Consider the following 18,833-nt stretch of genomic DNA (forward strand, 5'->3'; position numbering starts at 1 on the left):
AGATAGGGCAGGGGAAGGTGGTTTATCTGGGACACCTGGTAGGTGGAGAACAGATTGCACCACTTCAGGGGAAAATCCAAACTATTATAGATTGGGTTCCCCCTACTACTCAGACTCAGGTGAGAGCCGTTTTAGGCCTCACTGGGTACTATAGGAGGTTTATAAAGAACAATGGCTCCATTGCAGCCCCTCTTAATGACCTCACATCCAAGAAAATGCCTAAGAAGGTATTATGGACAGCAAACTGTCAGAAAGCTTTTGAGGAGCTGAAGCAGGCCATGTGCTCTGCACCTGTCCTAAAAAGCCCCTGTTACTCCAAGAAATTCATTGTCCAAACTGATGCATCTGAATTAGGGGTAGGGGCAGTCTTATCACAACTTAATTCCGAGGGCCAGGATCAACCTGTTGCTTTTATCAGCAGGAGGTTGACCCCTAGAGAAAAGCGTTGGTCTGCCATAGAGAGGGAGGCCTTTGCTGTGGTCTGGGCACTGAAGAAGTTGAGGCCATACCTGTTTGGCACTCACTTCATTGTTCAGACAGACCACAAACCTCTACTTTGGCTAAAACAAATGAAAGGTGAAAATCCTAAATTGTTGAGGTGGTCCATATCCCTACAGGGAATGGACTATACAGTGGAACATAGACCTGGGAGTACCCACTCCAATGCAGATGGACTCTCCAGATATTTCCACTTAGACAATGAAGACCAATCAGGTAATGACTAGTCTTATTGTCCTTCGTTTGGGGTGGGGGGGGGGGGGGGTTGTGTAGGAAAGTACCATCTTGCCTGGCATGTTACCCCCATTTTTCACTGTATATGTTGTTTTAGTTGTATGTGTCACTGGGACCCTGCCAGCCAGGGCCCCAGTGCTCATAAGTGTGCCCTGAACGTGTTACCTGTGTTATGACTAACTGTCTCACTGAGGCTCTGCTATCCAGAACCTCAGTGGTTATGCTCTCTTATTTCTTTCCAAATTGTCACTAACAGCCTAGTGACCAATTTCACCAATTTACATTGGCATACTGGAACACCCTTATAATTCCCTAGTATATGGTACTGAGGTACCCAGGGTATTGGGGTTCCAGGAGATCCCTATGGGCTGCAGCATTTCTTTTGCCACCCATAGGGAGCTCTGACAATTCTTACACAGGCCTGCCACTGCAGCCTCAGTGAAATAACGTCCACGTTATTTCACAGCCATTTACCACTGCACTTAAGTAACTTCTAAGTCACCTATATGTCTAACCTTTATCTGGTAAAGGTTAGGTGCAAAGTTACTTAGTGTGTGGGCACCCTGGCACTAGCCAAGGTGCCCCCACATAGTTCAGGGCAAATTCCCCGGACTTTGTGAGTGCGGGGACACCATTACACGCGTGCACTACACATAGGTCACTACCTATGTGTAGCTTCACAATGGTAACTCCGAATATGGCCATGTAACATGTCTAAGATCATGGAATTGCCCCCTCTATGCCATCCTGGCATTGTTGGCACAATCCCATGATCTCACGGGTCTCTAGCACAGACCCGGGTACTGCCAAACTGCCTTTTCAGGGGTTTCACTGCAGCTGCTGGTGCTGCCAACCCCTCAGACAGGTTTCTGCCCTCCTGGGGTCAAGCCATGCTTGGCCCAGGAAGGCAGAACAAAGGACTTCCTCAGAGAGAGGGTGTCACACCCTCTCCCTTTGGAAAAAGGTGTTAAGGCAGGGGAGGAGTAGCCTCCCTCAGCCTCTGGAAATGCTTTCATGGGCACAGATGGTGCCCATTTCTGCATAAGCCAGTCTACACCGGATCAGGGACCCCTCAGCCCTGCTCTGCCGCGAAACTGGACAAAGGAAAGGGGAGTGACCACTCCCCTCACCTGCACCTCCCCTGGGAGGTGCCCAGAGCTCCTCCAGTGTGCTCCAGACCTCTGCCATCTTGGAAACAGAGGTGCTGCTGGCACACTGGACTGCTCTGAGTGGCCAGGGCCAGCAGGTGACGTCAGAGACTCCTTCTAATAGGCTCCTTCAGGTGTTGCTAGCCTATCCTCTCTCCTAAGTAGCCAAACCCTCTTTTCTGGCTATTTAGGGTCTCTGCTTTGGGGAATTCTTTAGATAACGAATGCAAGAGCTCATCAGAGTTCCTTTGCATCTCTCTCTTCACCTTCTGCCAAGGAATCGACTGCTGACCGCGCTGGAAGCCTGCAAAACTGCAACAAACTAGCAAAGATGACTACTGCAACTCTGTAACGCTGATCCTGCTGCCTTCTCGACTGCTTTCCTGGTGGTGCATGCTGTGGGGTAGTCTGCCTCCTCTCTGCACTAGAAGCTCCGAAGAAATCTCCTGTGGGTCGACGGAATCGCCCCCCTGCAACCGCAGGCACCAAAGAACTGCATCACTGGTCCCCTGGGTCTCCTCTCAGCACGACGAGCGAGGTCCCTTGAATCCAGCAACTCTGTCCAAGTGACTCCCACAGTCCAGTGACTCTTCAGTCCAAGTTTGGTGGAGGTAAGTCCTTGCCTCCCCACGCCAGACTGCATTGCTGGGAACCGCGTCTTTTGCAGCTACTCCGGCCTCTGTGCACTTCCGGCGGAAATCCTTTGTGCACAGCCAAGCCCGGGTCCACGGCACTCTAACCTGCATTGCACGACCTCCTGAGTTGTCCTCCGGCGGCGTGGGACTCTCTTGTGCAACTTCGGGTGAGCACCGTTTCACTCCACTTTGTAGTGCCTGTTTTGGCACTTCTCCGGGTGCTGCTTGCTTCTGAGAGGGCTTCTTGTCCTGCTGGGCGCCCCCTCTGTCCCCTGATGCAATTGGCGACATCCTGGTCCCTCCTGGCCCACAGCAGCATCCAAAAACCCTAACCGCACGATTTGCAGCTAGCAAGGCTTGTTTGCGGTCTTTCGGCGGGAAAACACTTTTCTGCGCGACTCTTCACGACGTGGGACATCCATCCTCCAAAGGGGAAGTTTCTAGCCCTTGTTGTTCCTGCAGAATCCTCAGCTTCTACTGCCTAGTAGCAGCTTCTTTGCACCCACCGCTGGCATTTCCTGGGCATCTGCCCACTCTCGACTTGATCGTGACTTTTGGACTTGGTCCCCTTGTTTCACAGGTACTCTAGTCTGGAAATCCATCGTTGTTGCATTGCTGGTGTTGGTCTTTCCTGCAGAATTCCCCTATCACGACTTCTGTGCTCTTTGGGGAACTTTAGTGCACTTTGCACTCACTTTTCAGGGTCTTGGGGTGGGCTATTTTTCTAACCCTCACTGTTTTCTTACAGTCCCAGCGACCCTCTACAAGGTCACATAGGTTTGGGGTCCATTCGTGGTTTGCATTCCACTTTTGGAGTATATGGTTTGTGTTGCCCCTATCCCTAGGTGTCCCCATTGCATCCTATTGTAACTATACATTGTTTGCACTGTTTTCTAAGACTATACTGCATATTTTTGGTATTGTGTACATATATCTTGTGTATATTTGCTATCCTCATACTGAGGATACTCACTGAGATACTTTGGCATATTGTCATAAAAATAAAGTACCTTTATTTTTAGTATATCTGTGTATTGTGTTTTCTTATGATATTGTGCAAGTGACACTAGTGGTACTGTAGGAGCTTCACTCGTCTCCTAGTTCAGCCTAAGCTGCTCTGCTAAGCTACCATTATCTATCAGCCTAAGCTGCTAGACACCCTATACACTAATAAGGGATACCTGGGGCTGGTGCAAGGTGTAAGTACCCCTTGGTACTCACTACAAGCCAGTCCAGCCTCCTACATCCACGAACACTCTCCACCCTAACATACGCTTGCCACCATCCAGATATTCTCTCCAAATACTTTACACATTCCTCATGCTCTCTCCACCTTCATATGCTCTCTCCACCCTCCTGACTATTTCTACCCAGTACTTCCCTCTTTATCCTCCACATGCTCTTTTCACTGTGTATTCACTGTCTACCCAGTACATCCACTGTAAACATTCTAAACCCTTCTCTCTGTATGTTTTCTCCACACCACCATCATCAGTGTAAACTCCACATCCTCTCTCCATTCACACTCAACAGCCTTCATCGTCTCCCCTTTTTTGTACTTCCACTCTCCATCTCTGCTTTTCAAAATCCTGCACCTTACTGTATAATTCTCGCCCCCACTGAATGTTTATTTTAACCAGCTACCTCTGCCCCCCACTATTGATATCCACACTCGCTCTTCTGTCTGCACATGGGGACTCCAACATCCACAGGTGCTTTTCACCCTTTGCTTGCATGCTCCCCTCCACATACATTGTCCTCCTTCTAAATCAGCTCTTGACAGATGTTCTTCTACTTACACAGCCCTTTGTATCAACTCTCCAGTTTCCATATCTTCATCGTGACCTGTATGTTTGCTTTTTGCATCAGCTTTAACAATTCTCTGCGTAACCCTATCAATCAGTGTCCTCTCTAAAGGCACTCTCCACCCGTAAAATAGTCTCTACATCCACTCTACACCTTTGGCACAAGCTCTTCATATCTGCTGAACTTCCACTAACTCCATCTCTGTTCACCTCCAGAAAACACAAGGACTCACATTTTATATTGAAGCTGCTGTTTATGTGCTATTCAGATCTACTGCTCACACTACCTACACACCTTACCCATACTCTTCTGTCTAGCACTATACTGTTGCACTATCCATAAGCACTACTCAAGTCTACTCTGCACATTAGATCTTAAAACACCACTTAACTCTTTGCTATTCAATGTTCTTTTGCACACACTCAACAACCCTTCCTCATATCTACTTTCCTTACTAGGCATCACTGAGCATATCTCCTGTTCTTACACACTCTAGATCATCATCCATGCACTATACAATCTACTTACACAGCAAACCCATTTTTATTCAAAGACTCTCAAATGAATATACAATTTAAGTGTAGACATTTAGAACACTATACACTGTATTGCTGACTGGCATTCACTTACATAGCACTCATTAATTACTCAACACACAAAGTACTTACCCTCATCCATTTAATATACTGATTTACCTGTTGTTATCTCGGCCATAAGCTTGTCCTCACTCATCCAAGTGCAGCGCCACTGACACCAGTACTTACCAGGCTACTAATACCACCACTTGACAATAGGTACTTCTCATCTGAGTGACTGGAATCATGCAATTCTGCAGCCAGGGATTTTTTCATAATTGATTTGCCACATAATCTTTGCCCAGACAGTATTACTATGTGTAAACATAGCCAAATAAAGTAATACTAACAAAAAAGTGCCACACCGTGCCGCATAGTTTGCCCTTTCTTGTTGCATAATTTGGTGCTCCCCTGCTGCACAATTCCAATGACCCTGTACTCATGGACCACCACTGGTGATACTTATTCACGATTTACCATGCCTGCCTTAACGCGTCCCGAACCACTAATGCGTTTCTACAACACATTCCTTTACCACGCAAGTCATTACAATGACTTGCATTGGGGAAAGCTCTGGACTTTGAAATAGTATAATTTACTATTCCAACTCCAGCGTGCACCACAGTAGGGAAAGTGTTGAACTTAAAGTCCAACATCAGTCCAACAACACTTTACCTAAGGCAAGTCGTTGTAATGACTTGCGTGGTTAAGGAATGCATTGTAAAGATGCAATTGTGGTTCTGGCCGCGTTGTAAATGCACAGCGTGGTTTGAGACACGTTGTTGAGGCTGTTTCCCCTTATTCACACCTTTCATTCATTACAGTCACACAGCACTATTGACACCAAACAGTCATATACTCGCAGATCCTCTGTTTTCCTCAGCTGCACAACCATGCATCATTATTCACTCATTCCATGCACAGTAAATCTGAACATCACTCATAACCTCTGACTAATATCAGTTCACACCAGTCTCCTACACCCACTGATAAGACCCTCACAACTCCTCGGTGACTCACATTCCTATTTTCCAGCTGCTCAAATCCATTCCTCAATCTCACTACCATTTACTTTAACCTACTCACACTACTCATTTAGAAAACCATTTAGAAAACTTTTCACATATCTGCACCATTGACCCACTTGAAAACAGTAACTTAAAAACCCACCCACTCACAATTGGCCAGCCCCTCGCGTAAAGCCATTCAGTCATAACTGTCAATCTCTCCCAGTGAAAATATTACTCTCTCCTAAAATTCATGTCATGACATCCACCAACAATGCTTACCAACACCCTTTCACCTATAGATCCTCAAAGTGCTCCCCTGCCACTGTCTTTTGTCTTTACCATTTACCTTTATCTTCTCAGACACTGATAGCAAGAACTAAAAGAGGGAATTGTTAATAGAAGTGTGCAAAATATTTGTAACTTTCTCTCCACACAATTACATGAAATCTGCACAATACTGTGAAATTACACATAATTATGGGAAATGCGAATGCAGCAATAAGCACTATATTTTAGTGTTAAATGCACCCTTGCGTCACTATTTTACGCAAGTACTTTTTGCGTTAGAATGAGAGCAGCTGTTCCCATTTTTGTCATTTCTGTGCATTTTTGGTACATTTTTACCACAAATGGCACATTCACATGTAAAAGACTGTATAATTATGCAGTGTGGCATCATTTAAAAAAAATTGCGTAACAAGTTTACTTCACAATTCCCAAAATTATGTTAATTACGCTGGTGTAATTAACATTTTTTCAGGCCTAATGGTTGATAAGATTGAGATAAGTGGGTGAAATGCATTGTGGTAGTTCTCCCTTGTCCTTAATACAGATTGTTGTAAGCGCAAAAAACATGCTTAGTATGAAGTAAGTGAAATTCCATGCATTCAACACAATTATTTAAATTTAGAGAAAAGTGTTATTACCCCATTTAGAATGTGGTAATACCATTTTATTTGAAAGGAAACTCGTGCTATTTATGAAACTTTAAATAAGATGACGTTTCCTTACAATGCCTGTAATTCCCAGTTAAAATCATATTTTTCAGTAATTGCAATTAAGGGTTGCGGTGACAGAGTTAATGGAAGTGTAGTAATACTACAACAGTAAGTCAGGCAGAGATATGAAATTATGTAATTGAGGGGCATTTTTGTATTTATTAAAGATATGGTCTAATGTTCTTATAGTGTAGCTGTGAAACAACTCTGAGAGAGAGATCAATCACAGACAATTAAATTGGTGCAATCATCATGAAATTGTGCTGGACTCAGAAAAACATTTCCAGAAATCCCCAGGGTCATAGTGAAGTAATAAAAAAGAATCATGGAGTACTTATGGAGTTGTAAAATAATACATACACATCCTGGAGTAATCATAATCTTCTCCCATCCCCTAATTGTAACAAAGGCATTGTGACATAATCTGCTCCCATCCCCTAGTTGTCATGATCAAATAATCTGCTCCCATCCCCTTGTTGTCAAGGAGTCATCATGGAGTAATCTGCTCTCATCCCTTTGTTGTCATGGAATAATCATGAAGTAATCCGCTCTCATCCCTTTGTTGTCATTGAGTCATCATGAAGTAATCCGCTCTCATCCCTTTGTTGTCATGGAGTCATCCTGAAGTAGTTCAAAATAATCACACATTTTCCAAAGAAGTGATGAGAAGACCATCCTGGAGTAGTTACTGTGAGGACTCTGGATTCATCTCATTTAAATATTTCACCCTATAGGCATACTTCAGGATGGTTTGGGATGTCTTCGCTGGATAATTACAGGAATAGCCCAGATAAAGTCATCGGATGACTTCAGAATGACTCCAGGAAGATCTTCCTTTTTGACATGAGACATGGAGTTGGGAATCTTGGCAGGTCTGATCTGGTAACCCTGAAGGGGATTGCGAGGAGCCATACACCCCAATTCTTTAGTCTGCTAGGCTCGCCCTCAGTCCATGCACATTCTGTTCAATGACCGATAGCTGTAACTCAGTGATCACAGCCCGCAGCTCACTCTCTGCCTTGCGGATGGCTGAGGCGAGTTCACTCGGAGCCCCCTTATCAAGCTCCTTGCTGCTGTTTATGAGGCTAAGTAGGTCAAGCACTATGAACACAGCACTGAACACTACGGTGGTGAGACCGGCTATTTTGACAAAAAGCCGGCCACTGTCCAAAACCTCCAGGGTTTTCACTAATTTGGTGAAGTGGAGGCCGGCCTGGCCGACTCCGAACCCAAGATCCCCAACACACCCGGCCACACCTATGTCTACCGCAACTGACAAACGTTTTATTTCCTCTGCCAGTTGGTTAGCAACCTGCACATGCTTTTTGATTTTCTCCAGAGTCGTTTGGCACCCCTTCAAGAGCCCCTCCACTTTGTCTTTGTCTATTTTGCTGTTTATTGCATCCGCCACACTCGCTCCTGCGGAGACAGCCCCACCTGCGGCCGAGCAGCCGAATCCTACAGCAACAGCCCCAAGCGATGCCCCTGCTGTCACTGGAGCAAGCAGCAGCCCCCCCAGTCCCACCAGTCCCCCAGTAAAACCTGCGATGCTCCCGAAATAGTTGCATAGTGTTGTTCTATGATGAAAGTTGTCCAGGTCGCTTGCAATCCCTCGCAGCGTGTCTGCTGTCTCTCTCAGCTTCCTCCCCTCCACGAACACCTGCTCCAGGTTCACGATCAGACTCTCTGTGCGCTCTTTAATCACCCTTATGGAAAAAGGAACAAAACAGTCTTAGTGAGAGCTCCGTACAAATTTCAAGTACTGTCCCTGCCAAGTACCTCTCAGACGTACGAACATGTGAAAGCTGTCAGTGGAGTTGTGAAGGCGCAGCTCTATAAGAACTCATCCCATCCCCTTTTGGGTATTTCATTTCCTGTAGTACGCCTGAGAACCTGAGAATAATGCTGCATTCCAAGCCTACTACTAATAATCTTCGTGAATTCCAAAAAAGGAGCACATTTCACCCATTCAGGGAGTACTTCTATGCCTGCAGGTTTATTTTTTTTGGTATACCAATCACTATTTATATTTAAGTTATTGCTCCAAAAAAGAACAAGATAGAAAGTTGTGAAATGATAATGACAACAAAAAATTAACAGAAACATAGCATATCGAACTCTGGACCTACAGACCTGTCTACAAAGCTACGAATGCATTTAGGGGGTGTCACATTCCAAACATCCCCCTGAAGCCCCTGCTCGTCCCACCTGGCCCTGCTAGGTCACCTTTGTAACCCAAGACTGCGGTCAGGTACAGCACAACAGCCTGAAGTCCCTGCTCTAGGATCACTTATTTTAAATACATGTAACTGCAAGCACTTTTTTTTGTCTCTGCTATGAGAAGCATAAATGGCAGACTGGCCAAACTTGGTGCATATAGGCAGGGTTATATGTTCCCATCCTCACCTTTTATAAATCATGCTATCAAGTGACTGACTGCTCTTATAAGGGTCTGGCTTGGCTCTAAGAGTCCATGTACAAGCCATGCTGTTGAAATGATTGTCATGCTTATCATGTAATAAACATTCTAAAAATATGATACCATCTTTTCAAAATTCAAAACATTGTATGTCTTTAAACTGCGGAAATATTTCAATTTACTACATCAGATTGCATAGACTGACTTTGTTTTTAAACATCAATTTAGAAACGACAATGCGATTAGTGAACTAAGAGGCAAGGTATTAGTTTTGTAAACCCTAAACATGGACTAGATTCGTATTACAGATGTACCAACATTATATAATCACTAGGGGAACATTAAAGTTCAGGAGCAAGAGCCCTCACACATCCGAGAGGATGTCATGCTTCATCATCGGGTAGCTCCTCGTCAGACCGGCGCTGCAATGTCTGACGGGCTCCTCGTAAGGGGGCTCTTTGCCAGAGATCTTTTAGGTAGCAGCCGTGGTAGCGGACACTACAAGACCTGGTGTTGCGGTCAGGCGCTAATCCTGGCAGGAGAGTGAAAGCTAAAATTGGTTCCCAGTCTTAATAGGAGCGAGTCAATTTAATTAATCAATGGAATAAGACCGGGACCAAGATTAAAAACAGAAGGAAAGTGTAAAATGAGGACTAATGCTCAACCACTTTCTGCATGGTGCTGGAGCTTAAGGAGATTATCGTCGGGCTCCTAGGACATGGTCAACATGTTTCGCGTACAGTGGTCTAACAAGATCCTATGACGCTTCTTCAGGACCAATACATAATAAGACTTCTCCTGTCTATATTACCGAAAGTTTGCAAAAATGTCAAACAAATCATATAGTCACTTACATTGAAGTTCACTAATTGTCAGAAACTTTTAATGGTCGTGCTAGAAAAATACAAACAAATCATTTTGATCAAAACACACGGAAAAATAAGGAAGGACACCGTGACACAACAGTGTGTAGTAACCAGTTGTGTAAAAACATAATAAGACAATATGCTTACCATCCCTTGGTACATGGGGTGCCCCTTGGGAAGTAGCATGCCGAAAGCGGTCACTACTAATAAAGTGTAGGGCTCTATGACCAGGGAGTTTCCCTAAGGACTGCAGCATGTGTTGTGCCACCCTAAGGGACCCCTCACTGAACACATGCACACTGCCATTGCAGATTGTGTGTTCTGGTGGGGAGAAAAAGGTAAAGTCGACATGGCATCCCTCTCAGGGTGGCATGCCCATCAACCACTGCCTGTGGCATAGGTAAGTCATCCCTTTAGCAGGCCTTACAGCCCTAACACAGGGTGCACTACACCACAGGGGATGGCATAGCTGCATGAGCAATATGCCCCTACAGTGTCTAAGTCCATTCTTAGACATTGAAAGTGCAGTGTGGCCATTTTAAGTAAGTGGGCTGGGAGTTTGTTATTATGAACTCCACAGCTCCATGATGGCATCACTGAAGTCTGGGAAGTTTGGTATCAAACTTCTCAGCACAATAAACCCACGCTGATGCCAGTGTTGGATTTATTGTAAAATGCACACAGAGGGCATCTTAGAGATGCCTCCTGAATTTTAATCAACCCTTTAGTGTAAGGCTGAAGAGTCCCTCTGGGGTCAGGGACAAAGCCTGCTTTGGGTGGAGGTGCCACACACCTCCCTCCTGCAGGAATTACAACACTTGGCAGTGAGCCTCGAAGGCTTAGGCCTCCTGTTACAGTGCCCCACAGAACTCCAGATAGTGGAGATGCCTGTCCTCTGGAGAAAGCCCCACTTTTGGCGGCACGTTCAGTGGGAAAATTAGGTAAAACAGGAAGGAGTGACCACTCCAGCTAGGAGCACCCCTAAGGTGTCCAGAACTGAAGTGAACTTCCTCCCGGCAGAGTTCTCCATCTTGGTTTGTAGGACAGGGAACAATAGGGTTAGGAGTTTGCACCCCTCCCTAAAGGGAGTGGACACAGGAAGGGTGTAGCCACCCTCAGGGACAGTAGCCATTGTAAATTCATAACTCTACTTTTCTTGCCACATAAATTGGTCAACTCTGCCTCATAATTTGGGGGGGAGGGGGTCATTATGACCTCGACGGTGAGTGTTAATGTGGCAGTATGACCGCTGGTGGTACATACCGCCACATTTTGAGATTGGCTGCAGCCAACCCACCACTTCTGCACTCATACTGCCATGCCGGTATGAGCCGCCGAGCTGGAGATATGCATCTCAAGCCCGGCGGCCGGCATAGTACAGCCGGCGGCATTATGAGCCTACCTACCACCATGGTTTTCGTGGCATTAGCAACACCACAAAAACCATGGCGGTAGGCCCTACCAGTGACAGGGAATTCCTTCCCTGTCACTAGTAGGCAGCTCCCCCACCCCCCCAACACTCACCTGGCACCCCCAGCCCATCCAAACACCACCCCACCCCTTCCAATCCTCACACACACACCCCTACCCCCTCCAATCCTCACCCCCCCACCATCTGCGATCCTCAGACATACCCTCCACCCCCCATACACGCACCACACATACACCCAATCACTCACACTGGTATACATGCATACATCCAGCCATGTTCACACACATTCTTACAAGGAACACACTAACATGTAGACACATACTCACTTCACCATTCTTACACGCATTCACTCACATGCATACAACCACGCAAACAACACAACACACTCAGACGCAGTGACACACATACACATTCATGCACACACTCTGACACAACCCCCCCACCCTCCTACTCCACTCCCCTGTCAGAAGCCCGACTTACCTTGAGCCAGGAACTGTTCCGGCAGGGAACGGGAAGGGCACTGCTACCTCCAGCAGCGCCACGCCAGCAGGCTGTATGAATTGTCATAATACGGCTGGCGGCGTTCTACTGGTGTGGTGGTGCTGGTGGTAGCAGCGCCAGCTTACCACCGTCCACCACCATGAACAATGCCGGATTTCCGCCCTTCTTGTGGCTGAAGTCAGGTAGTGCTCATAATATGGCAGACAGATGGTAGCTGCGGTGGTGGTATTTCGGTGGCCGTCACCGTGGCGGTAGGTGGTTTTTACTGCCGATGTCATAATGACCACCTTTTGTCTTTTCCTGCCATATAATTCCAGTGGCCCTAAAACACTTCAATTTACCTTCCTCTTCTATCTACAGCCCAAAATGTAAATGTTACTATTTAGAATCCTATCTGCCATGTTAATTCCAATAGAATACCACTTTCACCACCCCACCATCAGAGTTGCCGGCTGGCTAACACAATTCCCCAAAAAAGACTCAAGACATCCACAGAGGAAAAATAAACTAAAAGGGTCACCCAAACATATCAAGAATGTTCAAACAGTCATAATGTAATAAGGATGTTAAGTTGGCATGAATCATGGTCATAATTGTAGCAAGGAGAGATTATTAAAACATATACAATTATCATATAAGCATTTATTAGAAATAAACTTTTGACATTAGACTGTAATACTCAAAACATCATACCAAAAATATCATTTGTAAGAAACATGGTTGTAAAGAAATGGCTCCCTGTTGCAGTTACCCCCCACTTTTTGCCTGATACTGATGCTGACTTGACTGAGAAGTGTGCTGGGACCCTGCTAACCAGGCCCCAGCACCAGTGTTCTTTCACCTAAAATGTACCATTGTTTCCACAATTGGCACAACCCTGGCACCTAGGTAAGTCCCTTGTAACTGGTACCCCTGGTACCAAGGGCCCTGATGCCAGGGAAGGTCTCTAAGGGCTGCAGCATGTCTTATGCCACCCTAGGGACCTCTCACTCAGCACAGACACACTGCTTGCCAGCTTGTGTGTGCTGGTGGGGAGAAAATGACTAAGTCAACATGGCACTCCCCTCAGGGTGCCATGCCAACCTCACACTGCCTGTGGCATAGGTAAGTCACCCCTCTAGCAGGCCTTACAGCCCTAAGGCAGGGTGCACTATACCACAGGTGAGGGCATATGTGCATGAGCACTATGCCCCTACAGTGTCTAAGCAAAACCTTAGACATTGTAAGTGCAGGGTAGCCATAAGAGTATATGGGCTGGGAGTCTGTCAAAAACGAACTCCACAGCTCCATAATGGCTACACTGAATACTGGGAAGTTTAGTATCAAACTTCTCAGAATAATAAACCCACACTGATGCCAGTGTTGGATTTATTAAAAAATGCACACAGAGGGCATCTTAGAGATACCCCCTGTATTTTTCCCAATTGTTCAGTGCAGGACTGACTGGTCTGTGCCAGCCTGCTGCTGAGAGACGAATTTCTGACCCCATGCGGTGAGAGCCTTTGTGCTCTCTGACGACAGAAACAAAGCCTGCTCTGGGTGGAGGTGCTTCACACCTCCCCCCTGCAGGAACTGTAACACCTAGCAGTGAGCTTCAAAGGCTCAAGCTTCGTGTTACAATGCCCCAGGGCACTCCAGCCAGTGGAGATGCCCGCCTCCTGGACACAGCCCCCACTTTTAGCGGCAAGTCCAGGAGGAGATAATGAGAAAAACAAGGTGGAGTCACTGGACAGTCAGGACAGCCCCTAAGGTGTCCTGAGCTGAGGTGACTCTGACTTTTAGAAATCCTCCATCTTGTAGAAGGAGGATTCCCCCAATAGGGATAGGAATGTGACCCCCTCCCCTTGGGAGGAGGCACAAAGAGGGTGTACCCACCCTCAGGGCTAGTAGCCATTGGCTACTAATCCCCCAGACCTAAACACGCCCTTAAGTTTAGTATTTAAGGGCTCCCCTGAACCTAAGAATTTAGATTCCTGAAACTACAAGAAGAAGAGGACTGCTGAGCTGAAAAACCCCTGCAGAGGAAGAACAGAAGACACCAACTGCTTTGGCCCCAGACTTACCGGCCTGACCAGCGACCTCTGAATCCTCTGAGGACTGCCCTGCTTCAAGAAAGACAAGAAACTCCCGAGGACAGCGGCACTGCTCCAAAAGAACTGCAACTTTGTTTCAAGGAGCAGATTTAAAGACCCCTGCAACTCCCCGCAAGAAGCGTGAGACTTGCAACACTGCACCCGGCGACCCCGACTCGACTGGTGGAGAACAAACAGCTCAGGGAGGACCCTCCGGCGACTCCGAGACCGTGAGTAACCAAAGTTGTCCCCCCTGAGCCCCCACAGCGACGCCTGCAGATGGAATCCCGAGGCTCCCCCTGACCGCGACTGCCTGAACTCCATTTCCCGACGGCTGGAAAAGACCCTGCACCCGCAGCCCCCAGCACCTAAAGGAACGGAACTCCTGTGCAGGAGTGACCCCCAGGAGGCCCTCTCCCTTGCCCAGGTGGTGGCTACCCCGAGGAGCCCCCCCCTTGCCTGCCTGCATCGCTGAAGAGACCCCTTGGTCTCCCATAGGAAACTATTGGAAACCCGACGCGTGTTCCCACACTGCACCCGGCCGCCCCCGCGCTGCTGAGGGTGTACTTTTTGTGCTGACTCGTGTCCCCCCCGGTGCCCTACAAAACCCCCCTGGTCTGCCCTCCGAAGACGCGGGTACTTACCTGCTGGCAGACTGGAACTGGGGCACCCCCTTCTCTCCATTGAAGCCTATGTGTTTTGGGCACCTCTTTGACCTCTGCACCTGACCGGCCCTGAGCTGCTGGTGTGGTGACTTTGGGGTTGCTCTGAACCCCCAACGGTGGGCTACCTTGGACCAAGAACTGAAACCTGTAAGTGACTTACTTACCTGTGAAACCTAACCATACTTTACCTCCCCCAGGAACTGTGAAAATTGCACTGTGTCCACTTTTAAAACAGCTTATTGTGTTTTATGTAAAAAGTATACATGCTAATGTAATGATTCAAAGTTCCTAAAGTACTTACCTGCAATACCTTTCAAATGAGATATTACATGTAGAATTTGAAGCTGTGGTTCTTAAAATAAACTAAGAAAAGATATTTTTCTATAACAAAACCTATTGGCTGGATTTGTCTCTGAGTGTGTGTTCCTCATTTATTGCCTGTGTGTATGTACAACAAATGCTTAACACTACTCCTTTGATAAGCCTACTGCTCGACCACACTACCACAAAATAGAGCATTAGAATTATCTCTTTTTGCCACTATCTTACCTCTAAGGGGAACCCTTGGACTCTGTGCATGCTATTCCTTACTTTGAAATATCACATACAGAGCCAACTTCCTACAATGGTCATGTAACAATATTGTTTGCTCCTAAAGGGCATAACCCCATGAAAAAAACTGGAGAACGTAATGCAGTGTAACCCTATATTTAGCCCCTAAAGATCATAGTGCACTACACATTTTCAAGACTAGCAGGCCTATTTTTGCGGTCGGCGTTCCCCCTCCTGTTACAGCCTCGAGAAAAATACTGGGGCTGTGAAAACTGCTACTTTGACAGCGTCAATGATATAAGGAAGGCTGGCAGTCCTTTATTTCCGGCCACATATGTAGTTGGCGCTGGCATTTGTCGTCCCGCACCACGAGTGCTGACACTTTTTTGCTGATGGAATATACACTCGCAGAGGATGTACACCGAATAGACGTATGATAGAGGCTTAACATTGTTGAATTTGGCAACGCTAGCAGTACAAGGCATTTTGATTAAAAAGCGGCACTTCAGGGGATTCCTCACTGTGGAAGCAAATGACAGAAATTCCATCAGTCCCTAAAAAATATAGATCATGTGAACATTATATTTGTCCCTGGAATTCTCTTATTTATGTCAACTACTTGTGCCCTGAAGACAGGTGAGTGACCCGGCTGGGCCACTTTTCACCGAAATGTACGTCTAACATGTAAGACAAGGACTCTTTTCTGGATCAGCATTGGTATCTATATGTAATACAAGGATATTGCATTATACTACAATCATTGTATTTCCTCAACATAAAGAAGTGAAGAAGGACATATATAAAAGAAGAATTAACTATAAGAAACTTGGATTGAAGAAATAATACAAAATATACGAAGGACCCCCTTGGGACACATTAGCCTGTGGATTAGGAAGCTGATTTAGGATTACTCTGTTGGAGAACTTTCGATGAGACCGGGCGGTCCGCTTGGGGCAGTATATATGCTTTTTGTATTATGATTTATGCTGTTCCTTTTGCACTATGTTGGGTCATTGCTATATTTTTAAATTTGGTATGAGTGAAGCAGTATGATTGTGTTTATTGTTTTTTAGGTCTTAGTCTTTTTCCAGGGTCTATATCAGATTAGTTCATTAGTTTGCTGTACCCTTTGGGTAAAATTGGGTTTGTGAATATGTACATCATTTAATAAACTTATTATTGACTATTTACATTAGATATATCTAAATATCTTAGTATTTGTTGTGACATTGAGACTCTCTTTTCTCAGACACCTGGGATTCCTTCTTTAGGTACCTAGAGTGCTCTAGGGACATTTTATTGGTATTGCTATTGCAATGATATTATAAACAAGGTACATAGAAACATAACTTCTCCCAGCTTTAAAACAAAAGTTCCAATCATGAGAGAGCTTAAAAAGATAATGAATGGCGGTAGGGGCTTATTATTTTGGAGTCCCCACTAACAGTGTGGAGACCCGAAGATGATTTAGACAGAAAGAGCGCTGAATGTTTTGGTGGTGGTCCCATTGTCCTAGGACCATAAGAGGCCAAGTGATGAGCAAAAATGTTTTGTCAAAGTAATGCCCTGCAAAGCATTATGGGGCAAGTTTCCATGTGCCACAAATATTTTAGTATGTTGATATGACTGTAATGCTTAGAACAGCCCCTACAGAACACCACAATGAAAATATCATTTGTTAAAAAAACATGGTCATGTTGCTATATAGTTACCCCCTAGATGGCATAACCACACAAAAAGAAAATGGCATTAAATAATGCAGTGTAACCATATATTTAGACCCTAGAGAGCATAGAACTTTATACATTTTCAGGAGTAGCAGACCTATAACAATGATATTACAAACAAACTACTCTCAGCTGTAAAACAAAAGTTCCAACCATGACAGCGCTTAGAAAGACAGTGAATAGTGGGAAGGGTTATTATTTTTGGGTCCCCACTAACCTAGTGTGGGGACCCAGAGATGATGTAGACAGAGCACATCGTGCTGAATCATGAGCAAAAATGTTTTGACAAAGTAATGCCCTGCAAAGCATTATGGGACGAGTCTCCCGAGTGCAGTGAATATTGTAGTATCAGCTCTCCCGCTGTGCTGAGAGAGACACTTTTGCTTTGAGGATTTCTATTTTATGTAAAGCATTTACAAATTTCAAGTGTTTTAAGAGGAAAGACACAAGAAATTACTCTGATTAGGTAACTATGAACAATGTGACGAGCGCCGATCGAGTTCACTGCTGTTGTGCCTGTTCGCACTGTGAGCAAAATGGCCACCATGCAGCAGGAAGGGGAGAGACAAAAGAAAAAAAAAATAGTTTGCCCACACCAAAGCATATCGCAATCGCACAATAATCCATGTAACAGGGGCAAGGCATGACAAACGTACAGCATTTACAAATGACATCAAGGGTTTTTTGAAAGGCAGGCCCAAGAACGAGTGAAAGTGATGGGTGTGACATGGTTAAAAGCCCACAATATGTACAATAGGTCAAAGCGCTTGCGCGCTCAACCTAAAAATGAAGCACATTTGAGGATCAATCAGGAAGTTGCATATGCAGAGCAATATAAACAAGGAAGCAAACAGCTGTTAAATTCTGCTAATGCTTTTGCTGCTTACAAACATGAATGAACACGCATTGGCAAAGCCAGTAGACCTACCTTATAACCAGAGTCATTGTAATTATGATTTCGCGGCTGCAGTGTTTTCAACATAATTATGGATATGCCACATTTGGCACATAGTCCATCATCTGTTACATAATCTGCAGAGTTTAAGAAAATTCTTTCTATTACAAGCAAATCAAAAGTTACTAAAACATGGTGACATGTTTTGCCCCAAAGTTGAAGGCCCGTTGCAAAGCTTGACTGGTCACCATTTTGTTACTTATTTCTGTATTTGGGTGTTCCTTCTTTCTTGCTTTTTTTATTCTTCCCTTATTTCTTTCTTCCTCTCTCTTTTTTTCATGCACTCTTTTTTCTTTCAACCTTCTTTCTTTCCTTCTTGCCCCCTTTCCTTCTATTCTGCCACATTCCATTCTCTCCTTCCTATTTTCTTTCTTCTTTTACACTTTCTTTCTCACCCTCTTTCCTTATTTCTTGCCTTCCTTCATTTATTGCCAACTTTTTGCTTGCCACTTCTTTCTTGCCCTTTCTTTCTTACCCTTTCTTTCTTTCTTGCCCTGTCTCTTCCTTTCTTGTCCTCTCTTTCTTTCATTTTCTTTCTTTCCCTCTTTCCTTCTTTTTTGCCCTCTTTCCATTTTCCTTTCTTGCCTTCTTTTTAATTCCTTACCTTTCTTTCTTGCCCGATTTCTTTTTTCTACTGTTTTACCTTATTTTTTTGCCCACGTTCCTTATTAAATTCTTCTGTGTTCTATCCTTATTTCTTGCCAGCTTTCTTTCTTTCTTGCCCTCTCTCTTTCCCACTC

At 45.2% G+C, this 18,833-nt stretch overlaps 1 protein-coding gene across 2 annotated transcripts in view; it reads right to left on the minus strand.

The window, feature by feature from the left end:
- Positions 1-6,851: 6,851 nt before the first annotated feature.
- The window catches only part of LOC138286783 (apolipoprotein L3-like), a 486,723-nt gene continuing 474,741 nt past the window's right edge, over positions 6,852-18,833 (minus strand). For both annotated transcript variants that reach the window (XM_069227283.1, XM_069227281.1), the window contains exon 6: positions 6,852-8,610. In XM_069227283.1, coding sequence (XP_069083384.1) covers positions 7,830-8,610 — 781 coding nt within the window. In that variant the 3' untranslated portion in view covers positions 6,852-7,829. The remainder of the gene's footprint in view (positions 8,611-18,833) is intronic.

This window comes from Pleurodeles waltl, chromosome 3_2, assembly GCF_031143425.1.
Source record: "Pleurodeles waltl isolate 20211129_DDA chromosome 3_2, aPleWal1.hap1.20221129, whole genome shotgun sequence".
Lineage (NCBI taxonomy): Eukaryota > Metazoa > Chordata > Amphibia > Caudata > Salamandridae > Pleurodeles > Pleurodeles waltl.